The following is a 27,068-nucleotide window of genomic DNA, read 5'->3' on the forward strand; positions in this document are numbered from 1 at the left end:
AACGGGAACCAGACAAGGATGCCCTTTATCACAGCTCTTATTTAACATTGTGCTAGAGGTCCTAGCCAGAGCAATTAGGCTAGACAAAGAAATAAAGGGCATCTGGATTGGCAAGGAAGAAGTAAAATTATCTCTATTTGCAGATGACATGATCTTATACACAGAAAACCCTAAGGAATCCTCCAGAAAATTACTGAAACTAATAGTTCGGCAGAGTTTCAGATTACAAGATAAACACACAAAAATCACTTGGATTCCTCTACATCAACAAAAAGAACATCGAAGAGGAAATCACCAAATCAATACCATTCACAGTAGCCCCCAAGAAGATAAAATATTTAGGAATAAATCTCACCAAAGATGTAAAAGACCTACACAAAGAAAACTACAAAGTACTAGTGCAAGAAACTAAAAGGGACCTATGTAAGTGGAAAAACATACCTTGCTCATGGATAGGAAGACTTAACATAGTAAAAATGTCTATTCTACCAAAAACAATCTATACACACAATGCACTTTTGATCCAAATTCCAATGACATTTTTTAAAGTGATGGAGAAACAAATCACCAACTTCATATGGAAGGGAAAGAAGCCTCGGATAAGTAAAGCATTACTGAAAAAGAAGAAGAAAGTGGGAGGCCTCACTCTACCTGATTTTAGAACACATTATACAGCCACAGTAGTCAAAACAGCCTGGTACTGCTACAACAACAGACACTTAGACCAAAGGAACAGAATTGAGAACCCAGATATAAATCCATCCACATATGAGCAGCTGATATTTGACAAAGGCCCAGTGTCAGTTAATTGGGGAAAAGACAGTCTTTTTAACAAATGATGCTGACATACCTGGATATCCATTTGCAAAAAAATGAAATAGGGCCCATACCTCACACCATGCACAAAAACTAACTCCAAGTGGATCAAAGACCTAAACATAAAGAGTAAAATGATAAAGATCATGGAAGAAAAAATAGGGACAACGTTAAGAGCCCTAATACTAGGCATAAACAAAGTACAAAACATTACTAAAAATGCAGAAAAGAAACCAGATAACTGGGAGCTCCTAAAAATCAAACACCTATGCTCATCTAAAGACTTCACCAAAAGAGTAAAAAGATCACCTACAGATTGGGAAAAAATTTTCAGCTATGACATCTCCGACCAGCGCCTGATCTCTAAAATCTACGTGATTCTGTTAAAACTCAACCACAAAAAGACAAACAACCCAATTAAAAAGTTGGGCAAAGGATATGAACACGAACTTCACTAAAGAAGATATTCAGGCAGCTAACAGATACATGAGAAAATGCTCTGGATCATTAGCCTTTAGAGAAATGCAAATTAAAACTACCATGAGACTCCATCTCACTCCAACAAGGCTGGCATTAATCCAAAAAACACAAAATAATAAATGTTGGAGGGGCTGTGGAGAGATTGGAACTCTTATACACTGCTGGTGGGAATGTCAAATGGTACAACCACTTTGGAAATCTATCTGGCGTTTCCTTAAAAAGTTAGAAATAGAACTACCATACAACCCAGAAATCCCACTCCTCGGAATATACCCTAGAGAAATAAGAGCATTTACACGAACAGATATATGCACACCCATGTTTATTGCAGCTCTGTTTACAATAGCAAAGAGCTGGAAGCAACCAAGGTGTCCATCAATGGATGAATGGATAAATAAATTAAGGTATATTCACACAGTGGTATACTACGCATCAATAAAGAACAGTGATGAATCTGTGAAACATTTCATAACATGGAGGAACCTGGAAGGCATTATGCTGAGTGAAATTAGTCAGATGCAAAAGGACAAATACTGTATAAGACCACTATTATAAGATCTTGAGAAATAGTATAAACTGAGAAGAACACATTCTTTTGTGGTTATGAGAGGGGGGAGGGAGGGAGGGTGGGAGAGGGTTATTTACTGATTAGGTAGTAGATAAGAACTACTTTAGGTGAAGGGAAGGACAATACTCAATACACGGAAGGTCAGCTCAACTGGACTGGACCAAAATCAAAGAAGTTTCTGTGATAAACTGAATGCTTCAAGGTCAGCGGAGCAAGGGCGAGGGTTTGGGGACTATGGCTTCAGGGGACATCTAAGTCAATTGGCAAAATAAATTCTATTAAGAAAACATTCTGCATCCCACTTTGAAGTGTGGTGTCTGGGATCTTAAACGCTAACAAGCGGCCATCTAAGATGCATCAATTGGTCTCAACCCACCTGGATCAAAGGAGAATGAAGAACACCAAGGTCACAAGATAATTATGAGCCCAAGAGACAGAAAGGGCCACATGAACTAGAGACTTACATCATCCTGAGACCAGAAGAACTAGATGGTGCCCAGCCACAACCGATGACTGCCCTGAGAGGGAGCACAACAGAGAACCCCTGAGGGAGCACGAGAACAGTGGGATGCAGGCCCCAAATTCTCATAAAAAGACCAGACTTAACAGTCTGACTGAGACTAGAAGAATCCTGGCAGTCATGGTCCCCAAACCTCCTGTTGGCCCAGGATAGGAACCATTCCCGAAGACAACTCATCAGACATGGAATGGACTGGACAATGAGTTGGAAAGAGATGCTGATGAAGAGTGAGCTACTTGTATCAGGTGGACACTTGAGACTGTATTGGCATCTCCTGTCTGGAGGAGAGATGGGAGGGTAGAGAGGGTTAGAAATGGGCAAAAGGGTCATGAAAAGAGAGACTGGAAGGAGAGAGTGGGCTGTCTCATTAGGGGGAGAGTAAATGGGAGCATGTAGTAAGGTGTATATAAGTTTATACGTGAGAGACTGACTTGATTTGTAGACTTTCACTTAAAGCACAATAAAAATTATTTTTAAAAGAAAAGGCCTAAAAGCATTATAAAGGCTTTAAAAACAGAAGAAAAAACTAAAATTGCTTTTCTGGAAAGAAAGAGTGGAACTTGACGTTAGTATCACACTGAAGCTCTGATGACTCCACAGAAGATGAGTCACTGGACAGGTGGCCTTCCCTTGCCCAGAGAGTGCTCTGCACATTACCTTCGCAGTACTTCCCGTCTCTGCTTAAAGTATATCCCTCCGCACACGTGCACACGTGGTTCCTGAGATCTTGCCCACACACGCTGCCTCTGCAGATTCCTTTCTTCAATTTGCAAAGTTTCTGATCTAAAAGAGAAGACGGTTTATTTGGAGTGGAGATGTGTTTTGACAGGGGACAATGCTTGATTCCCTTCATGGTTCTTAAGGAGGTTAATCCCCCCGTGACATCAGTAGGGGTGTTGTCTTTCATGGTGGTGGCATCCCTCTGGAGTCAGACAGCATTCATCCGGATTTTCTACCATTCCAGAACCCATTTATTTCTCTGATTCTATTGCTCCTACAATAGCTCTCAGAATAAGGCCATCTTAATTGGCAGGAGATGTCATTCCTAGAGTTCCAAGCACTAAGCACAACTTATTAGCTTTTTCGTTCTGGTTTACTTTTTTTTTTTTAGTGTGGTAAAATATACACAACAAAACAGTTGCCATTTTAACCATTCTGAGGGTACAATCTGGCAACATTAATTCCATCCGCCCTGTTGTATAACCATCACAATCTCCGTTTCCAAATGTTTTTCATCTCCCCAAACAGAAAAGTAGCGCCCCTTAAGCAATAACTTCCCGTTTCCCCCCTTTCTGATTTACACTTATCCCCCACCAAAAAAAAAAAAAAAAAAAGCAAAAATTCTGAAAATGAAATATCTGTTTAAGAAATCAAAAAGCCTCAAACCTAAGAACGTGTTTTCTTAAGTATAATATTTTTAAGTCATATCTATGTAATATTCAGCTGTTTTTAGGATCATTATTTCAAGAACATCTTTCAGGAGTAATATATACCATTGCCATATTCTTAGTACCAAATTTCTGAGTTTTCTGCTGCCAGCATTCCATGTTTTATAAAATATCCCAGGATAAATAGTAAAATCTGCTCAGTGAGATGGATGCTTATGTTGAATTAGGCAATTATATTGAACAACAAACGGCCAACCTTGTACTTTGATTTACAGAGCCAGAGACAAGAGCTAAAGTGGTAACACACATATCCCAGTTTAAAAAGTTAACAAGGTTTTTGTCTCCTTTGCTCCTTTATTATCTTTCTTATTTTTGCCAATAGCAAGACCTTTGTAATGTGCTATGGGGAATACAAGGAGACCCTGGGTGGTGCAAATGGCTAAGCACTCAACCACTAACAGAAAGGTTGGCCTCGGAACCTCTGGGTGCCTCGGACGACAAGCCTGGCAATCTGCTTTTGAAAGATCACAGCCTCGAAAACCCTATGGAGCAGCTTTACTCTGAACACATGGGGTCCCTGTGAGTTGAAACTGACTCACCGGCAACTGATCACAGCATGGTGAATACAGAGGTAAGCATGAGTCTGAGGGCAAATGCAGATAGACATGGAGGTGAGAATTCTGGTAAAGGTAAAAGCCAGGGAGGTAGATTGGGGTCATGGGCCCTGAAGGCAAGGGCATGGGTGAGATCATCTAAAGTCCATGTATGGTGAGAAGAAACAAGAACCTGAGAGGACTGCTGAAAACCCAGCATTGCTGTGATGGGCAGGGGAAACAAACAAGAACTTGAGAAGACAGAGGGGCTGAGGCTGTTCTCCCAGTAGGCTGTTCCTCTGATTCCTGTTTATCTCCATATAAAATGTCTCCTTACACTGACTCCACCCATTGCCTTCTATTTCAAGTTACTGAACTTGTCTTGACCAATAACAGGAAGCTACGTGTAGAAACATATTCTTGCCTCCCTTAACAATGTCCCTCTGTGCATCAGGACCACCTGGAGTTTCATCAGAGTTACCCTCTCTGTAGAAGTAAATTAAGAAAAAGGCTTAAGAAAGCACATTTTCAACAGAATCCCTGGTGATTCTGATGCAGGGAGTCTTCACAACACACTCTGAGAAATACCGGCCTTCATCTTAGTTACAAATAGCTCTTTTTAGCTAGTCTGTATTAATTCCTTAGTTACTTTGAACTTTTTTTTCCTTCAGATCTCTTGACAAAGTTAAATGCTAAATCAGTCTTGTCATTTATTCAATACCATTGCAAAATTACCTACTGAATCATTTAAGATGTAAGATTTTGAATATTTATTTTAAAACTTTTTTTTTGTCTATTGTTTTTATGCCAATTATGCATTTATTGGTTAAGTGCTTGGCTGATTAACCGGAAGTTTGGCAGTTCCAATCCACCAGCTGATCCACGAGAGAAAGATGTGGCAGTCTGCTCCTATAAAGATTACAGGCTAGACAACCCTATGGGGCAGCTCTACTCTGTCATATAGGGTCTTATGAGTCGAAAACAACTTGAGCATCTAACAACAATGCATTTACAGTTAAATTGTTTTTCATGTTTCTAACTACTTCAGAAGCCCTGGAGGCACAACTGTTAAGTGCCCAGCTGCTAACCAACAGGTTGGCACTTCAAACCCACCCAGCAGCTCCACTAGAGAAAAGACTTGGCGATCTGCTTCAGTAACGATTGCAGCTCTATGGGGCAGTTCTACTCTGTCCTATAGGGTTGCTATGAGTCAGAATCTACTTAATAGCACCTAACAACAGCAACAAACTTTACTTAATTATCAACATTTTAATTGAGCAGTATTAAAAATAAAATGTCTCAAATAAAATGACCTAAATTTAATAAGTGCATAGCTAAAATTGTTGTTGTTAAGTCGATTCCAACTCATAGTGACCCCACGTACACAGAACGAAACACTGTCTGGTCCTGCACCATCCTCACAATCATTGTGATGCTTGAGACCACTGTTGCAGCAACTGTATCAGTCCATCACATTGAGGGTCTTCCTCTTTTTTTTGATGACCCTCTACTTTACCAAGCATGTTGTCCTTCTCCAGGGACTGATCCCTCCTGATACCATGTCCAAAGTTTGTGAGATGTAGTCTCGCCATCTTTACTTCTAAAGAGCATTCTGGTTGTACTTCTTTCAAGACAGAGTTGTTAATTCTTTTAGCAGTTCATGGTATATTCAATATTCTTCGCCAACACCACAATTCGAAGGCTTACATTCTTCCTCAGCCTTCCTTATTCATTGTCCAGCTTTCTTATGCATCAGAGGTGATTGAAAACACCATGGCTTCAGTCAGGCACACCTGAGTCTTCAAGGTGACATCTTTGCTTTTCAACACTTCAAAGAGGTCTTTTGCAGCAATGTAATGCATCTTTTGATTTCTCTTCTGCCTCTTCCACGAGTGTTGATTGTGGATCCAAGTAAAATGAAATCCTTGACAACTTCAATCTTTTCTCCGTTTATCATGATGTTGCTTATTGGTCCAGTTGTGAGGATTTTTGTTTTCTTTTTGTTGAGGTGTAATCCATACTGAAGACTGATCTTTGATCTTCATCAGTAAGTGCTTCAAGTCCTCTTCATCTTCAGCAACCAAGGTTGCGTCATCAGCATAATACAGGTTGTTAATATGTCTTCCTCCAGTCTTGATGCCCTGTTCTTCACAGAGTCCAGCTCCTTGGAATATTTGCTCAGTATACAAACTAAATAGGTATGGTGAAAGAATACAACCCTGACACACACCTTTCCTGACTTTAAGCCATGAAGTTTCCCCTTGTTCTGTTGGAACAACTGCCTCTTGATCTATGTACAGGTTCCTCATGAGCATAATTAAGTGTTCTGGATTTCCCATTCTTCACAATGTTATCCATAATTTGTTATGATCCACACATTCGAATGCCTTTTCATAGTCAATAAAACACAGGTAAACATCTTTCTGGTCTTCTCTGCTTTCAGCCAGGATACATCTGTCATCAGCAATGATATCCCTGGTTCCATATCCTCTTCTGAGTCCAGCTTGAATTTCTGGAAGTACACTGTCAATATACTGCTGCAGCCACTTTTGAATGATCTTCAGTAAAATTTTAGTTGCGTGTGATATAATGATATTGTTCGATAATTTCTGCATTCAGTTGGATCCCCTTTCTTGGGAATAGGCATAAATATGGATCTCTTCCAGTCGGCTGACCAGGTAGCTGTCTTCCAAATTTCTTGGCATAGGTGAATGAGCACTTCCAGCTCTGCATCTGTTTGTTGAAACATCTCAATTGATATTCTGTCAATTCCCGGAGCCTTGTTTTTCACCAGTGCCTTCACTGCAGCTTGGACTTCTTCCTTCAGTACCATCGGTTCCTGATCATATGCTACCTCCTGAAATGGTTGAACACTGACCAAATCTCTTTGGCGTAGGGACTGTGTATTCCTTCCATCCTCTTCTGGTTATAAGTAAAATATTATAATGACATGTGCAAAGACCTAGAGATAGAAAACCAAAAGGGAAGAACACACTCTGCATTTCTCAAGCTGATAGAACTGAAGACAAAATTCAAGACTTGAGCTGCAATAGTGAAAAATTCTACGGGCAAAATATTAAACGACACAGGAAGCATCAAAAGAAGATGGAAGGAATACACAGATTCACTATACCAAAAAGAATTGGTCCACATTTAACCATTTCAGGAGGCACAACTAAAATTAGAAACTTGTAAATGTCTTGGAGACAAAATGAACCCACTTCAAATTTCTTTTAAAAAAAAGCATTTTTTTTTTTTAACTTTAGTTTTTGTAAACCCCACGAGTCAACAACAATGAAAATCCGGAATCGTCTGATTGGGCCTTTTACCAGCACTAGAAAGCTACCACTTTCTTGAGGTAGCAAAACATTGAGGGGTTATGCTTTCTATAAATGTCCCTTATATTTGTAGAATATTTCCAAACCCAGCATAATGGACAACCACTGGGTTAAGAATCAGAAAAACCAAGTTCTGTCTTGGTTCTGCCTTTTTAGCAATTCCCTTTATCTTTTTGGCCTCAGTTTCCTCATCTGTGGAATTGGAGAGTTGGAACAGATAATCCCTGAGATGCCTCCTCTTTTTTTTTTTTTTTAAAGTTTTATGGTTCCAAACAGAATTAAAGGTTTGTGGTAAGTACCTCAAATCTTAATTGCTTATATTGTATTAATGGAGATGCAAACTGACTAATGAGGAAAACAATTCGTGTCTGGAGTACAGAAAATGCTCTGCTCTTCTCCTAGCTCCAGTATATATATATATATATATATGTATATATATTCATACCTTTCTACCACTGTACTGGTTTAGGTCCTCATAGCCTCTTATCTGGACTTAGGTTTGTTCTTATCATCATCGTCATCGTAAGTACATGTACACATATTCTTCCCATTAATTGATAAGCTTCTGAGGATAAGGCATGTACCTTACACACATTTGTAGTCCCACTAGCACCTAGCACAGTGTCTGTCACAATGCAGGCATGCAACAAAAGACTCAGGCACCTAACAACGGCATTGCATTCACAGTTACACTGTTTTTCTGGAGAATACACTCACAAAAAAACTGTCATCGTATCACCTGCAACCTAACTCCCCTGCTTGGTTTTTCCTTGAGTATTTAGTTAATCTTAGAGTTAGAATTCGAACTTTCAGATAATGCTAGCCTGGTATGTTGCCCATGCTGCTGAGGGTTTTAATAATGATAATTACTGACAGTAATAAGTCGCTCCTCAGTGATGAACATAGGCAGGAGAGTAATCGCTGTTCCCCTCTGGATGGCTGTGCTCATGATGTGACCTGAATTCAGACAGTAAACACTTTAAAAGGTCATTTTAGGAAGTGGCAAAATACAGAGGATTGAGGGTTATATTTTTGTTTAATCTCCCTAATCTTCTGCTGTTCTTTAGCTTTGAAATAGGCTGAAGTAGAGCTCAGAATGCTGCTGCTGACCTCAGATAACACCCTTTCTCAGAAAACACCAGTGGGGCTTAATTACCTTGAGATCAAATTAAACCTCCTAATCATGGAGTTTAATGTCCACCACCAACTGCTGCCTCAATAGCTGCCTGGCCCTCACACACAGGTGCTCAGGCTTTTCTACAGGCAAGTAAGTGTAGAGTTTTTACCTTGGCCCAACTCTGAAACAATCCCACTTTTCTCCACTGGTCACGTCTTTTTTCTATCTCAAATTCGGTGTAAGACTAAAAACCCTAATATTTAGTACATAACAATAAAAATTTTTGAATAACACCTTATAAAGCATTTACATTATCATATTTGATTTTCTCAACAAGTCATTGAGGTATGCAATACCCTAACCCTAACTCTTTTTTTTTTCTTTTCCAGAATTCAGCTACTTCGTATCCTTATCCATCTAAAGTCCTCTAAGAATCAGAAAGTATATAAAAGAATGGCCTCTGAGCATTAAAAAAAAAAAAAGATTATTTTTACTCTTAAACAGCTCTTCAGGTCCACTCTCAATCTCTTCTTAGTTTTATATCCATTTCCGACAAGCTTAGCCAACCCATTTCATGAGGATGGAAAATACAAGGTATGTATACCTCCACCGCTGTTATCACCACCCTACCCCCACCCACTAATATCCCAATGGCATTAGTGTCTGCATGATACCAGTGTTATTTTTTGCTGAGCCTAGTCATAGGCTCAACATAGCATTCAAGGTCACCAATGGGAGACAGCAGAGGGGTTGAACCTACTAGCCTTCTTTCTCATGCAGACTAGAAGCCTCAAATCAGGGCTCCTCCTGGTGAAAGATGTTACAATTTGAGCACCAAAATAATAATAACTGCAATAAATGGCAGCATGTCAAGTATTTTTAAAATCCATGAGTTTATAAAGATGCTTTAAAAATTTAAAGATCATCTTTAGGGGCTACTGAGACACCAACCATTTATTCTGAAAACCAATAATTAAGGGGAAAGACTGAGCATTTAATTTACTTTTCCTATAAAAAACTATACATCATGGAAATCATATAGCTGATGTGGAAAAGCTCTTTCTTATGTAAGAAGTCTAGCTAATAAACACATAAGCAATGGTAGAATTAGAATATCATCACTCTGAGCCTCTAATGAAAAAACGTATCTAAGCAAGAACACTCAGTAGCTTCCAAAACCACTATGAAGGGCTGATGGGAAACTTAATAATGGCTGGACCAGGCTGACAACACCTGAATCTGCTAACTAATCTTGAACATCACAAAACAAATGAGAACCAGACACTATGTGTCTTCTGATGTGGTGCAACAGAAAGTAAACAGTACCATGTACAGTACCACCTGTAAAGTGTTCTTGCAGATAACAGCAAACCTGAGTCTGACCAGGCTTCTAGACCTACGCTACTGGTTTATAGCAAATGCAGCGCATAGAGAAACATGTTAAATGACACCATTTCCAGAATGTGGAAAATTCTACGGGACAGATATCTTAGTTATCTAGTGCCGCTGTAACAGAAATACCACAAGTGGATGGCTTTAACGAACAGAAATTTATTTTCTCACAGTCTGGTAGGCTAGAAGTCCAAATTCAGGCCATCAGCTCCAAGGGAAGGCTTTTTCGGTCTGTTGGCTCTGGAGGAAGGTCCTTCTCATCAATCTTCCCCTGGTCTAGGAGCTTCTCCATGCAGGAACCCCAGGTCCATAAGGACATGCTCTGCTACCTGTGCTTCTTTCTTGGTGGTATGAGGTCTCTACTCTCTGCTTGCTTCCCTTTCCTTTTTTCTCTTTTAAGATAAAACGTGGTGCAGACCACACTCCAGGGAAACTCCCTTTACATTGGATCAGGGATGTGACCTTAGTAAGGACATTACAATCCTGCCCTAATCCTCTTTAATATAAAATTACAATCACAAAATGGGGGACAACCACACAATACTGGGAATTATGGCCAAAACCAAGTTGACACACATTTTTGGGAGACACAATTCAATCCACGACAAGAGATGATCTGGTTTCCTCAACAAACAAATGGCAAGAAAAAGTCTCAGATAGGAAAATAGAGCAGCCACACCCAGGCACATGGAAATCAGCAAGAAAAAAGAGCTCACAGCAAGCAGGAAGACAGAAAAATGATAAAGAGCAAATGCCATTTCAAATGGTAGTCATTTGGTGTCAGGGCAAACCTGTATTCTAAAACCAGCTGTTCTAGTTACTTAGCACTACTACAACAGTGTGTGGCTTTAAAGAACAGGGAATATTTTCTCGCAGTTTTAGGGGCTAAAAGCCCGAATCAGGGTCTAAGCTGTGCTGATTCCTTCTGTGAGCCTCTCTCCTAATTTCTGGTGTCTGCAAGTAATCCTTGCTGTTCTTTGCATTCCTTGGTGTTCCTTGGTGGCTGTCTTCCCCTTGTGTGTCTCTATATCTATTCTGCTCTTTTTATAACTCAGAGGTTAGGTTTAGGATCCCTCCTAAACTCAGACCATACTCTGGTGTGACATCATTAACGTAACAAAAGAAACCCCCTATTTCCAAACTGGTTCCTTTTTACAGGTACAAGGGTTAGGATTTCAATACATATTTTGAGGGAGAGGGGCACCATTCAACCCATAACACCAGCTTTGCTACAAACCAGTCCTATCCTTGGCCATAATGGCATGCCTTCTTGTAAATGTGACCCTAGTCGTCAAGAAAATGTCTATAACTATCTATACGTGGTCTCAGGAAGATACAGTAATCTTAGATACCTAAAACATAGCAATCCATTTTACTAACATTTCTATGAAAAAAAAAAAGCTTTGGGTGTTTAAATTGAAAATATGAACTTATATTAAAAAAAAAAAAACTTATCTAGTTAGGATGATTCTTTTCTAAAGGCTTCCAAATAACCAAGGTTTTACAGTCATCTAAACAGACACTCCAGCAAAGGCGTAATCAAAATGAATCAGAGTTCCACCTGGACAGTTTTAGCTACATTAATCATTTCAATAAGCAGGTGGAGGCAATTATCCTTCACAAACTCACAGAATTAAAGAAATTCAGCAATACTTTTGTAAAAGAAATGAATGCTAAGTATTTTACACAGTGTTGGGTAATAGATAGCCTTCATTTTCCAAAAAACATTCTTCTGAAAAATCTCTTATGAACCTAAAACTAGAATCTACATTTGACGAATATAGACAAAAGTAAAAATGTTCTGGCCTTCTATAAAGTACTATCTGTGAGCAGTAAACTAGTTGCAAAATCTTCAGAAGTTGAGCTTGAAATATTGCCTTTAGTATTGTATACAAAAAAGTTCCCACACTGGCTTGGAGATTCATATAACGGTACAGGTGACAGGATAGCCAGAAACCATTGGTGTTTAATAAGTTGAATCATGACAACAAAAATGTAAGATCAATTCTATGTTTTCAGAGAGCCAGGAGAAAAGTGTGTGTGTGAGTGTGTGCGTGTGTATGTGAGAGAGTGAGAGAGAAAAATTTCTGAGTTTCTGAAACCGAAAACATTTAAAAAGAAAGAGAAATATGATATTGACCCCACAATCTGTGCAAACTGAAGAGTTTAACCAGCAGGCATGGACAGATGATGGTATGCTGAATTACAGGTTTCCCCAAGACAAATAAGAAAATCTAAGATATGACATGATAGACAAATAAGAAAATCTAAGATATGACATGATAGATAATAGTTAAAGTATAGTTGAGGAGGCAGCCTAATGTCTATCTGCATAGGTCCAAATCCCAATTCCACCACTGTATGACCTTGAACAACCTATCATGACATCTCTAAATCTTAGCTTTTTAATCTATAAAATGGTACCAGTAATCACACTGAATTTATAGGATTGTTGTGAAGATTAAATGAAATTATCTAGGTAGAGCCAGCATTGAATAATTCCATACACACTCCATAAATATGGCTGTCTTTATTATTATTCAGGAGTCCCTGGGTGATGCAAACAGTTAACACAAGCTCAGCTGCTAACTGAAAGGTTGGAGGTTCAAGTCCACCCAGAGGCAGCTCAGAAGAAAGGCCTGGCAATCTACTTCTGAAAAACCAGCCATTGAAACCCCTATGGATCACAGTTCTACTCTGACACACAGGGGGTCACTATGAGTTGGAACTGACAGGACACCAACTGGTTTATTGGTTTATTATTAGTCAGGAACGTAACGTGTATTTGTTGTTCTTGGGTACCATCAAGTTGATGCCAACTTATAGCGAACTCATGTGACAGAGTAGAACCATCCCATAGCGTTTTCTTGGCTGTAATCTTTATGGAAGCAGATTGCCAAGTCTTTCTGTCTCCCTCAGAGCTGCTTGGAACCACCAGCCTTTCAGTTAGGTATTATATATCTTTAAAATTTGTTCCTTATTGATATTATTTAGAGAAGAGAGTACCAAAGTGTGCTTTTTCATTCTTTTCTTCCAACTATTATTTATTAAATATCCTTTACACTCTGGGTGTATAATGGCAAGACAATTAGAGTCCCTGCCCTCATAGAACTAAGGAAGTAAGACAACTGCAGTGTTGTTGCTGTATGCCATCAAGTCAATTCCAACTCATAGTGACCCTATAGGACACAGTAGAACTACCCCTACAAGGTTTCCTATGGTGTAATCATTATGGGAGCAGATAGTCAGGTCTTCTCTCCCATAGAGCCACTAGTGGGTTCAAACCACCAAACTTTCGGTTAACAGCCAATCACTTAACCATTGTGCCATGAGGGCTCCTTGACAATTACAGTAACCCAGCCCAGAACCCAGTGCCATCGACAGGAAAGCATGTAAATGCCATATGACAGAGGAAATAATCATTCTCTGAGAGCACATAGCTAACCTAGGTTCACAGGGGGACTGAGCAAGTGTTCTCAAAGGAAATAAATTTTGAGGTGTTTCTCAGAGGATGAGAACAGTTAGCCAGTACAGAGGAGAAAGAGTGTTCTGGAGCATGCTGAAGGGCCTGGAGGAGAAAGCAAGCATGCCTTGTGGGAGGAAATTCTATCTTTTAGGATGGTTATAGCATAGAATGTAATACAGAAAAGGGTGAACGATGAAACTAAGAAATGAGCAGAGGGCCTTGAAAGCCAGGTTAAGAGATGTGACTTTAATTATTGGCAATGGAAAACTGTCAAAGGGTTTTAACCAAGGGATGGCATGATCAGATATTTATTTTTGAAAGGTTATGCTCCCTGCAGTAGAAAATGGAGTCAGGGATACCAACTGGTAGAATATTGGGAATGCAGAGCTGAGGGGAGGGGCACCAGTGGTTAGACCACAGGTGGTAGAATTGTGAGATCTTAGTAATCAACAGGGTGAGGGTAAGAAAGAGGGAGGAATGGAGCAATTCCTGGATTTCTGCCTTGGACGATGACACCTCTCACTGAGGGAAGGACCCAGGGGAGATGAGGTAGACAGAATGGGAGGTGAAGATTTACTTATTTGCTTTGAGCCTGGAGCACTTTAAAAAAATCCAAGTAGGAATGGTCAGAAGGCTTTTAAATATATGGGCCTTGATAAGGAAATTTTCACTGAGCCTGAGCATATACATTCATTTGTTCCCACTGCAGGACCCTGAGCCTGAGGTGCAAGGCAGCTAGCCACTCGTTGCCCAGAGGAAGGACCAGAGTGACAAATCTTCAGGAAACTGGTCAGAATCATGAGCAAAACAGCTCAATAAGAGAAACTGTGGCTGTACTGCTTTGACTTGGGGCTCAGCAATCAGCTGCGTCGAGTTCCACTTAACTGGTCAATCTGAATTGATGAGGCAAGGACTAATTAAAGCCAACAAATCTGCTTCTCTTATTCTAAGCACCATCTTTGGGACCTCATACCACCAAGAGAGCAGTGCCTGGAGCAGGGTGCATTCTTAGGACCAGAGATTCCTGCGTAGAGAAGCTCATAGACCAAGGGAAGATTGATGACAAGGACCTTCCTCCAGAGCTGACAGAGAAAGCCTTCCCCTGGAGCTCGTGTCCTGAATTCGAACTTCTGGCCTACTAGTCTGTGAGAGCAGAAACTTGTGTTTGTTAAAGCCATCCACATGTGGTATTTCTCATATAGCTAAGACACCCATCCTGTGCTATCTTCATTTCATGATCACTGCTATGTTTGAGTCCATTATTTCAGCCACTGTGTCAGTCCATCTCACAAGCACCTCCCTCGCCTTTGCCTACCCTCCGGTTTACCACCCAAGATGCCCTTGTCTAGTGATTGGTATCTCCTAATGACATGCCCAAAGTAAGCGAGCTGAAATCTCACCATCCTTGCTTCTAAAGAGTATTCTAGTTGTATTTCTTCTGAGACAAATTTGTTATTTCTTCTGGCAGTCCACCATATATTCAATATTCTTTACCAACACCACAATTTGAATGCATCAGTTCTTCTTCCACCTTTTTCATTATCCAGCTCTCACATGCATATGAGGCAATTGAAAAGACCACAGCTTCAATTTCAGCAGGTAGTGAAAAGAATGGATTGAGGTTAACTTTAAAGACGTCATCGAAGTGATATCTTTGTTGTTTAACACTTAAAAGAGGTCTTTTTGCAGATCAGCCCAATGCAGAAGATCAGCCCAATGCAATACATTTGATTTCTTGACTGCTGTTTCCATGGACGTTCATTGTTGATGCAAGTAGAATGCAATCATTGACAACTTCTTAACCAATAAGGTAATGCCAATGAAAATACTTCAGAAACTCTGAAGTTACATAAAACTGTAAGAAATGGTAGTAATGATGATGGAAACTCTATAACTATTTTGAATGAGTTTCAAATAAAGAAGGCTACGTAGAAAGTAGAAATTTGTGACTGCGACTAGAGTCAGTCAATCATTCATTCGTTCATTTTGCTAGCATTTCTTGTCCGAAATGGCATGATCCCTGCCGGCATGGCACTTAAACTGGAGTGGGAGAGAGGGTTAAAAAGAAAGCAAATAATATGGTATTATACCTTATGATGAGTTCAATGAAGGAGTGTACTGAGAGAAAAATAGGAGGTGATGGGGCATACTTTGATTGAATGATCAGAGAAGGCCTATCTGAAAACATGACATTTAAACTCAGATCCAAAGAAAATTCCAGGCAGAGAGAAAAGGGAATGAAAAAACCTAAAGTCATGAAGGACTTTGGCACATTAACTGTAGCAATACCTGTGTTAGATCTCAGCAAGGCGGGGGGGGGTGGCGCGTGGAAGAGCGCTAGGTCGGGTTGGTCAAATCTTGACAGATCTAGTAAAGGGATAAATTTCGATCTAAATGCAAAGAAAAGGATTTTAAGCAAGAAGGTGACTGGATCAGATTTATTATTTTAAAGGTGCAAGGGGAAAATAGACTAGTTGAGTGGTGTGATGGCTAATTTTATGTATCAACTTGGCTAGACTATGGTGACCAGTTTTTGGTCAAACGCCAGGTTGGACTTAAGTAAAGCTGATTACCCTTCACAATGTGAGTGGGTCTTATCCAATCAGTTGAAGGTCTTAAGAGCAAAAAGGAGTTTTCACTAGGGGGTATTCTTCTTCCAGACTATAAATAGCTATCTTGCCAGAATTCCTCCACTCTTCTCTCCCTGTCACCTGACCACTGGATTTTTGGACACAAACTGCAGGAATCTCCAGCCTGTCACTTGATCTACAGATCTGAACCTACCATTGCCCTTACAATCACATCATCTATCTACCTACCTACCTACCTATTTATCTATCTATCTATTTATCTTACTAGTTCTGTTTCTATAGAGAACCCCAAGACAAGTGGCTACTATAAGAAAGAAATACTGGTATTTGGACCATGATGGTGGCAGAATAGGAGAGAAGTGAAATATGAGATACATTTAGAAAGTAAAATGGTAAGAATTTAGCAATTAATTGGAAATTGGGAGGAAAGCAGTGGGAAAAATCAAGGATAACCCCTAAGTGTCTGACGTGAGCAAGTGGACAGGTGGGGACCATGTCCCAGCCCCCGTGCAAGGTCAAAGATGACTCACCAGACTCCCCAGCATCGTTCTTGGCCTTGGGCTGTACAAGTGGATGCACTACTTTAAGTTCACCAGGTGGTGCCAAGGACTGATTGAGGTTAATTTTAACCATATCTTTCCCAGTGTGTTTGTTGGCTATCCAAATTGCCTTCTTTTTCAAGGTTGAATAGAAGATACGGTCACCAAAAAGAGATATTGCAAACAAATTGTGCCTAAAAAATAACATGGGGGGAAAAAAACACAATGGGAAGACATTCGTTCTTTGGCTTATTAAAATTTCACTCCATTTTAATTTGTCTGAATTTTAATCACCCAAGTTTTCAATCATTTTTCATTTAGAAATGTATATTAAATTTATAGTTTTATTTATGTAGTTATAATCTGCACTAACAGAATACAATGTCTGGCTCTAAATCCACTATACCAATTCCTCTGCTAGTCAACGCATTAACAGGAAGTAAGTAGAACAAGATAAGGAACAGAATTTCTGGTTTTGTCATTTTCTCACTTGACTAATACCTTCCCATGGCCACAAGCTGCCGGCAAGATAGCAAATAAAATCAAAGATAAATGTTTTATAAGATACATTAGGCATAATTATGCTATAAATTATAACTACTACCAACATATGAAAACTTATTATATGCCAGATACTCTGCCAATCATTTTTATTTGCATTCGTTTACTTAATCCTCACAATAACCCCCAAGAAATAGGTACTATTGTTATGACCACACCAAAGAAAACTAAGGATGATCTGCCCAAAGTCACACTCATCCAATAAATGGTAAATTTGGGACTTAAACCACTATACCAGTTAAGTTGACAAAAGTAAAACTAATCTATCACACAAGCTTCAAATGGAAATTGTTTTAGTTCACATCAAAAGTGAAACTTACCGTGTAAGATGTTTGTGAAGTTGAGAAGAACCTCCATCATAATCACAAGAACCAATATAAGAATAGCCTCCTTCTTTATTGTACTGAATCCAAAAGAGCCGTTTATTAAGCACATCCAATGACATGGCTGTTATTTTCTCTAGTGTCTCCAGCAGAATCTTCGCATCCGCACCATTGAGGCTGGCTCTGTGAAGGCTGCTGCCCACCTCTGAAGACCAAAATACAAACCTGAGGGCAGACACATGACATAGATGCATAATTGAGCATGTAGTCACTTAAACGGCCGCCTTTCTCAGTGTTTCAGCGGCCCCTATCTGTCTGCATAGAACCAGTTTGATTATTTTGAAGGAAAATTCCATTCAACATGAATTTATTCCTTTATTATGATCCCTCATGTAAAAGGCAGGAATTGAAGCTAACAGAGACAATCCTTGCCCTGAGAGAGCTTCTCATCTGATGGAGTGGGTAAATAATTAAATACACAAAAACTAAAAAAATATAAAGCTGGAAGAGATCAGTGACAAAAGAAAGATAAAATGGAGATAGTAATCACACCCAGTTGGGAATCAGGAATGCCTCAAGGGGAAGGTCAAATCTGAGATGTGTTTTGAAGGGTGTATAGGTTTTCCATAGGTAAACATGGAGGAGATGGACTTTCCAGGGGAGAACAGAGGTTTTAAAAACAGTGCTAAGCCTGTTTGAAAAATACTGAACAGTTTCTTTGGGCTATGGCAAAAAGGTAAGTGAGGACAAGCAGTGCAAGTTAGAGCTAAAAGAAAGTTTGGCGTCCTGTGTCCAGAGCCTTGCCTCCCTAGATGTGAAGCTGGCAAAGGTTATTGAGAAGGAGTGGGACTTTATCAGAACTGTGTTTTTGAGAATTAATGTAGCAGTACGGTTTAAGAATGGGCAACCTTCAGTGACACAAACGGGTAAGCGCTCAACTACTAACCAAAAGGTTGGCAGTTCGAACCCACTCAGAGGCACCTTGCAAGAAAGACCTGGCGATCTGCTTCTGAATGGTCACAGCCTTGAAAACCCTATGAGTAATTCAACTTTGTACACAAGGGGTTGCCATGAGTCAGAATCAACTCAACAGCAATGGGTTTGGCTTGTTTTGTTTGTTTGTTTGTTTGTTTATGATGGATTGAAGTAGACAGAGAGAATAAGCAGTACTGCGAAAGAAAAGGAGTTACAACACACGTGAGGAACGTTCTTTTCAGTTCAATCAAACATGTAAGACCAAATGGGCAACTCCAGCCCAAAAGCAAGACGAGAAGGCAGGAAGTGACAGGAACTGGATGAATGAACACAGGGAACCCAGAGTGGAAAGGGAGGGAGTGGTGTCACGTTGTGGGGATTGCAACCAATGTCACAAAACAATATGTGTATAAATTTTTGAGTGAGAAACTAACTTGAGTTGTAAGCTTTCATCTAAAACACAATTAAAAAAAAAAAAGAAGCAACACTAGGCCTGGAGATAATGCAAACAAAAATAAATATGTGGAAAAGTTATTTTAAAAAATGGAAATGAGCATTTGATGCAGTGGTCACAGAAGACAAGGAGAGGTGGAGAGATGAGAAGTAGAACCTGTTCCTTGTGATTTCAATTTGTTATCATATGCAGTCGAGTAGTTTTCAACTCATAGGGCCCTACAGGACAGAGTAGAAGAGTAGAACTGTCCTATGGGGTTTCCCAGGCTGCAATCTTTATCAGAGTAGATCACTAGGTCTTTTCTCTTGCTGAGTGGCTGATGGGTTCAAACCACCAGCGTTTCACTTAGCAGGTAAGCACTTAACGAGGGCTCCTGATTTCAAGTTAGAGAAAGAATTACGCTATAGCAAAAATCCATGGTAGTTAGAAGTAGCCTGCCATGGTTCAGATCCAGGCAACTGTCCTAGTGAAAATAATGAGATTTATCTTCTGTAAAAGATATCCTTGATTTCAATGAGTAGTAAGGTCCCTTTGAGTTCATATGTTATGATTTCTGTGAATCTTCAGATTTTGCAATATATTTCAATGTCTGAAAACAGCAGAATTTACCTTTCTACTGGATCAACTGCTACGTTTGCAGGATAATTTAAGCTACTTAAGAGAACCCGAGAATTGTTTCCTTTCATATCTGTTACTGTAATGACTCCTTCTTGTTGGTTTGACCAAATAATTTCTTCATTTATCCAATTTATTGCCATTCCTGAAACTCTTTTCTCTATATTGCCCACTCTCTGTAAAATCAAATTTCAAAATTAAGTTATTAATATTTCCCCATTCATACCAAAATTGTTTTTATTGTTATGTATAAAAATCCTATTCTTTTAAGTACTTGTCGTTTTTATATATTCTCAAAATTATCTAAATGATAAAATAGTCACAGACATGGCGCCAATTGTTTTAAGACAAAAATATGTTAACACTCCAAAATAAATACTTCCGAGCATAGTATTTATATCAATTGTTTTAAGACAAAAATATGTTAACACTCCAAAATAAATACTTCCGAGCATAGTATTTATGTCATAGATTTAAAATTGAAGATTATCCTATATGTTGTTGAAATCAGGTGATTGTGACGGTTAAGGTTGTATGTCAACTTGGGTGGGCCATGATTCTCAGTGGTTTGGCAGCTCTGATGTAGTCTGGCACTCATTTAATGATGTAATTTGGCAATTATGTAGTCATCTTTCATTTTGTGAGCTGATGTGAGCTGCCATCAGTTGAAAAGGGAGTTTCCTTGAGATTATGGTGTGCATCTAATATATATATGGATGTTCTGGCAAAGCTCACTTGCTCTGAACCCTGAATCCAGCTCGTCAGCATCTGACCTTCAGTTATTGGGACTTGAGCCAGTGGCCTGCCGTTTTACCAACCGATCTTGGGGCTCGTTGGCCTCCACAGCATGTGAGCAAACAGCCTGTCTTACTTGCCAATCTTGGTTTTCTCTACAATCACATGAGCAATTTCCTTGAGATAAATCTTTCTCTCTCTCTCATATAAATGTAAATACATATATATTTATGCATGTACATATGGCTCACTGGCTTTGCTTCTCTAGAGAACACAGTCTAAGACAGTGAAGCCATAACATAATAATTTCAACTATAGTTACAGCAGAATTTAGCAAAAGACAGTTTATTCAATTCCATTGGTTAATGGAAATTATTTCCAGATTCTTACTGAACCCAATGCTAAGCTTTGCCAAATTCTGGCAAGATTCTCTTGGATTTGTGCATAGAGCTATAAAGTAGATGAATTTTCTTTTTTCTTCTGCTCTACCTCCTCCATCATGATCCTTCCCTTCTGAGAACCTCAATGCCCTCCAGCTATATATCAGAGTAGCTCTTTATGCCCTTTAAGCAGTGTTTCCCTCCTCCCTAGTGATACAAACAAACCAAACAACACCCTGTTATCTTCTAATCCAAGCTGTGGGTAGGTAAACTGACTTTCCTGGGAATGTAGGGAGTAGAAAAGCTCTGATTTGTAGAGTTGCAGATTTGCATGGTGTAAATAGTCCCGCGGTTACTGATTTCAAGCAACCTATGTGACACCACTAAGGAGCCCTGATGGCGCAATGGTTGCACTAACTGAAAGGTCGGTGATTCAAACCCACCAGCTGCTCTGTGGGAGAAAGATGTGGCAGTCTGCTTCTGTAAAGATCTACAGCCTTGGAGACACTATAGGGCAGCTCTACTCTGTCCTATAGGGTTACTATGAGCCAGAATTCGACTTTATGGCAATGCTTTTTTGTTGTTTTTGTTGCTATATGACATCACTAAGGAGCCCTGTGGTACAGTGGTTAAGCACTTGGCTACTAACCAAAAGGTTGGCAGTTTGAACCCATCAGCTGCTCCAGTCTGCTTCCACAAGATTACAACCAGTTCTACTCTGTCCTAGGGGGTTGTTATGAGTCAAAATCTACCCAGTAACAATGAGTTTTTTTTTTTTTTAATGTGACATCGCTAGGGTTTTTTTATGATACTGCTAGTGCTGGAGATGAGTAGAAGTCAAGCAATCAGCTCTCTTAAGACTGCACGAGCTGATACCAGCACACCACTGTCCCTATTCTTAAATCTCATATAAATTAATCTAGCCAATCCATTTACCAGTTATTAATTTACTAAGATACATGTTGTTGTGAGTCCCCCTTGAGTTGATTCCAACTCATGGCGACCCCATAACTCACTCATGCAAATTATTTGCATTTAATAGTTGGTATTCATAAAAAAATTTGTAAAAACTATTTTAGCCCAAAGGAGAGAAAAATGGTGGAGTTTTAGGCATCAGGCCAATCTATCGTCACCTAATGACTTGACATGATTTCCCAAGTATTTGACCGTTTTTCCTGTTCTGTGACAGGAAACCCTCTAGATTCTTAGACTTAAGGTTTTGAAAGTATTCTACAGATGGCTGAAGAATAATGAGTAGCCATACTTGTTAAAACTGGGATTAGCAAGTATTAGAGATGTGATGAAAACAGATTAGCACCTAATTGAGGCTTTTAAGAATAATTGGCGGGAGAAAGCTTTGGTTTAAAAAAAAGAAAACAGTGGGCACTTTATATTGGGAAGAAATGCTTAAGGGTTCTCTAATCATGTGATCTCTGTAATCCATCTCCCAAGAACTGAGAGAACATTCCTCTTGGGACACATTTAAGGGTTCTACCGGTTAAAAGGAAGATTAAAGATCTTTTGTACATACTTTAGGTAAAATGCTTTATGGCTATCATCTGCTTTACTGCCCCCTCCAACGCAAATATCCCCTGATAATTAAAAGAAAAAATGGCCCCTTTCTAAATGTGAGGTGCCAAAACCTCTGACAATGATTTTATATGGTTAACACAGAGTTTCTCAAGCTCAACAGTACTGACATTTTGGGTCAGATAATTCTTTGTTGTGGAGGTCTGCCCTATGCATTATGGGTGGTTAGCACCCTATCGGGCCAGTAGTAACAATAAAAAACGTTCCCAGACATTGCCAAATATCCCCTAGGGGGCAAAACCACCCTTAATTGAGAACCATGGCATAGAAAATAATTATGTAAATAATCTGTTTAAACCGTAAATTGGTAATGTAAGGTCATAAATTTAGATATTTTCAAAATCACATTCATATCCTCACTTTCTCCTTTGGGGAGCTGCTGAGTGTCAGTGCCACATTCGTACACTCATTCAGTAACACAGTAGTAGAGATGTGAATTAAATATATACCTACATATGCCAGACACACATTTGAACGATAATGTAATTTTCAATTACCTCTACACTAAGAAATTTACAATATCAGATTTGTCAGCCCATTTTAAAAAAATCCCTCAAGTACTGTGGGAAATGATACTTTACCTCTTGCCTTGTCCCATTCAGAAAAACTCTTTGCAAAAGTTGTCTTTCTAAATCCACCCAATAGATTCTTTCCTGGCTGTAATGAAAATCCACAAACACAGATACTCCAGCATCTGCCACCAATTGCTTGTGATTAGTTCCTTCCGGGTCAATCCTAAAGATACTGTTTCCATGGGAGAAAATTAAGAAGGGCACAGGACCTGAGTAAAAAGAAAGAAATCAAATGGTATATTTTCAATCTTTTTTTATTTGATTTAGAAAAAGCACTTCTGCATGATAACAAACACAAGCGGAATTCACTTTTAATACCTGGTTTATATTTTTAAAGAACATTTTATAGAGAATAAAGAGTTCCTGTAGATGGTGCATGGGGTCCCTGGGTAGTGCAAATGGTTAAAGTGTTTGGCTACTAACCAAAAGATTGGAGGTTCTTGTCAACCCAGGAGTGCCTCAGAAGAAAGGCCAGGTGATCTGTTTCCAAAAGATCACAGCCATTAAAAGCCCTAGGGAGCACAGTGCTACTCTGACAGACAGGAGGTCGCCATGAGTCAGAATCGACTCAATAGCAACTGATTTTTTACTGGTAGATGGTTCACAATTACTTTTGTAAATCATCTTCTCCACAAATTGATTGTAAGAAATGAACATTGCCAAATTATGAAAAAAAAAAAATTTTTTTTGAGAGAAAGATACTTTTTCCTCTTATCTATAAAATTCTAGGCTCTGTTTCAATGTTCAAAAGAAACCACCTTATGCTCTACACTGTGGAAAAGGTTTGTGTGAAAGCAAACTTTAGTTATGTAAGTTGAAAAATGACAGATATTGTTGTTTGGGAAGTGGGCCCCCTCCTCTGACTTTGAATTGTGGTGTTGGCGAAGAATACTGACTATACCATGGACTGCCGGAAGAACGAATAAGTCTGTCTTGGAAGAAGTACAGTCGGAAGGCTCCTTAGAAGTACGGATGTTGAGACTTCGTCTCATGTACTTTGGACAAGTTATCATGAGGGACCCTGGAAAAGGACATCATGCTTGGTAAAGTAGAGGGTCAAAAAAAAAGAGGAAGACCCTCAAGGAGATGGATTGAAACAGTGGCTGCAACAATGGGCTGAAGCATAGCAACGATCATGAGGGTGGTGCAGGACTGGCAAGGTTCATTCTGTCATACGTAGGGTCGCTGTTAGTCGGAACCAACTTGAGGGCATCTAACAACAGCCTCTGACTTTACCTTATGATCGGGAACCTTTAGAACAGTAACATAGAAGATGGAAAAAAAGTTAAAGCTCTTAAGCGGGAGCAGAAAAAACTGAAGGGCTGTCCTGTGAAGGCTCTGAAGTATTTTGGCCTTGTTAGCATTGCCATATGAAATATAGGACGCCCAGGTAGATTTGGATTTCACGTAACAGTAAGTAATTTTTTTAGTATAAGTTCAATATGCCCCAAATGCTACCTGGAACATACTTATAGTAAATAATCATTTGCCGTTTCTCTGAAATTCAAATTGTACCCGACTTCCTGTATTTTTCGTTGTCAAATTTGTTTGGTAGACCTCACTGGACTGCCTGATTTCAGCCAGAATCATACAGGTAGGAAAACACTCATGTAAATAATCTGTTTTAACCATAAAATGGTTATCTAACTTCATAAATTTAGATATTTTCAAAATTGCATTCATAACCTCACTTTCTCCTTTTGGGGGCCTGTAGGACCATAATCCCTATACCTGGGCTCCTGTCCTATTCTAGGTTATGGCCAACTACCTGCCCACTCTAACCCCCAAGTACATCTGCTTGGGAACCTGATACATCTTGTTAAGGATTAAATTGTGTCTCTCAAAAAAAATATGTTGAAGTCCTAACCCCTATATTTATGAATGTGACACCGTTTAGAAATAAGGAAGACCCTGACTTACACCGTATTAGAGTTCTAACTAATCCCACTTATGACCATCCTTTGTTTTTGGTACATCTTAGTGATATACACTACATACAGTGTTGCAGTGTGTAACTTGCTGATGCTATCATTCTCAGATGTTCATTCCCAGATGTTTGATTTTATGATTTACTGTTCAAAACAATGCTGTATAGATTTAGTTTTCTAAACTAAATGAAGGTCTTCCGTTGCTTGAAAAAATGAACCCAAATGCTGGTCACTTTGCTAAAGTCGGTAGGCAGATCCAGGAAGCAGTGAGATGTTAGTGAGAAAAATATGAAGAAAAAAAGAAAAAGATCATACAAACATCTCTCACTAATTTTCTGGCTATAAATGCAATCCCCATTCCCAGGAATAATGCAGGTGATCCAGAACCTTTCACGAGTGACAAAAGGCCAACATCATTCATCTCTTCTTCATCATCAGAATAAATTTTTATAATTTGTATATATTATATGTGTGTATTAAAATATATTAGTTTATATGTCATGTTTGCAACCCCAAAGATGAATAAAGATAATATTTATAAAGATACTGATAATAAAAAGCAATAATAATGAAAACTAAAAAAAAAAAATTAAGGTATTCAACTTACATCAAAACTGACTTATGACGGAGTCATTGGAACAGAACCTCTCGTAAGTTGGGGACTATCAGTAACGTTTTCTGAAGATGTTATCAGTTAGGTTAACACGAGGTCATACTGGAGTAGGGTGGATCCTAATCCTATATGACTGGTGTTCTTATATAAGAAGAGAAAATACACAGCGACAAAGAGACAAAGGAAGGGGTGCCACATGACAACAGCAGCTGGAAGCCAAAGAATGCCTGGAGCTGCCAGAAGCTGAGAGAGAATCCTCAGAGCTCTCAGAAGGAATCAATATAACTGATACCCTGATTTGGACTATTAGCCTCCAGAACTGTGAGACAATAAATTTCTGTTCTTATAAGCCACCCAGTTTGTGATTTGTTATGGCAGCTGTAGAAAACTAACACACCTGCATAAATTACTGTCTGACTCCAAGTAGAGCTTGCCTTTAGTACCCTGAAATGAAGCCAGGGGATGATCTTATCCCCTGCAGCCAGGTTAGTCTCCCTGGTTTTTCCTTATCAAGGGCAACAAGGGTGTCTTCAGATAACTGTGCAATCACTGAGATGAGAGGGGGATCAAAGTTGAATTCTAACATTCTTGCTTCCCTGCTGGACTTACTCCTTCCTGTATTAACATTAACCCTTAATATTTTAATGTGACTTAATAAATGTGTTTATTGTTATAAGGATTAAACAAGATGATGGATTCACATCCTCTTACTCAAGGATTATGTTCTAGAGTCAGAAAATGTTAACTCCACCTTAGAGAGTACATTGGAATTGCGCAGGGAGACACACCTGTGAGATCATGAGAGTTGGAAATAGCATAATGTCTAAGAGAACTAGCTCAAAACCTTCTTCCCATAGCTTTACGGCAACACACAACTCCCTGGACATTCATGTAGAGAAGCCCACGCTCCATTGTCGCTCCAGTTGTGGAATCACAGAGGCATCGCAGGAGAAGTGGCGAGGGCACTGTACTGAGAGCCAGGAAGCCTGGTTTCTAGTCCTGGCTCTTCCGTATTCTCTGGGCATGTCACAGGACCTCCCGCATCAGAGAATTATTGGGAGGAACAAATGAAATTAGAGATGTGAAAGAGTTTTCTTAACTGCAGAGGTCCTTGGGAACCCTATGGGGCAGTTCTACTCTGTGAGTAGAATCGACTCAATGGCAATGGGTTGTTGTTGTTGTTGCAGAGTATTGTACAAATATAATTTGCCACTGTTATTTCCACAACCAAGGGTTTGCTACATAGGTTTGTGCCACTGTTCAGATTTGAACCCACACACTGGAATATTTATGTAGGTCGTCTTAAATACAACAATATATCATGAAGAAAAGGAAAAGGGGTCCTAACGTTAAAGGAAAGGGATTCTCTGAAGAGAAAAAAACAATAGTTACTAAATTTGTGGAACACAGATGACTGCGGACTTGTGGATTTATTGCCAGGTTCCTCTATTTGATACCTGTATCTTGCATTCTCTATTAACCAAATAAACATATCCTTTATGTATTATTAATTT

At 39.3% G+C, this 27,068-nt stretch overlaps 1 protein-coding gene across 1 annotated transcript in view; it reads right to left on the reverse strand.

The window, feature by feature from the left end:
- The window catches only part of EGF (epidermal growth factor), a 142,995-nt gene that overhangs the window by 74,210 nt on the left and 41,717 nt on the right, over positions 1-27,068 (reverse strand). Inside the window, 4 exon segments of the mRNA XM_064285443.1 lie at positions 16,800-17,002; positions 17,690-17,917; positions 19,731-19,912; positions 23,023-23,222. Coding sequence (XP_064141513.1) covers positions 16,800-17,002; positions 17,690-17,917; positions 19,731-19,912; positions 23,023-23,222 — 813 coding nt within the window.

This window comes from Loxodonta africana, chromosome 5, assembly GCF_030014295.1.
Source record: "Loxodonta africana isolate mLoxAfr1 chromosome 5, mLoxAfr1.hap2, whole genome shotgun sequence".
In the NCBI taxonomy this organism is placed as follows: domain Eukaryota; kingdom Metazoa; phylum Chordata; class Mammalia; order Proboscidea; family Elephantidae; genus Loxodonta; species Loxodonta africana.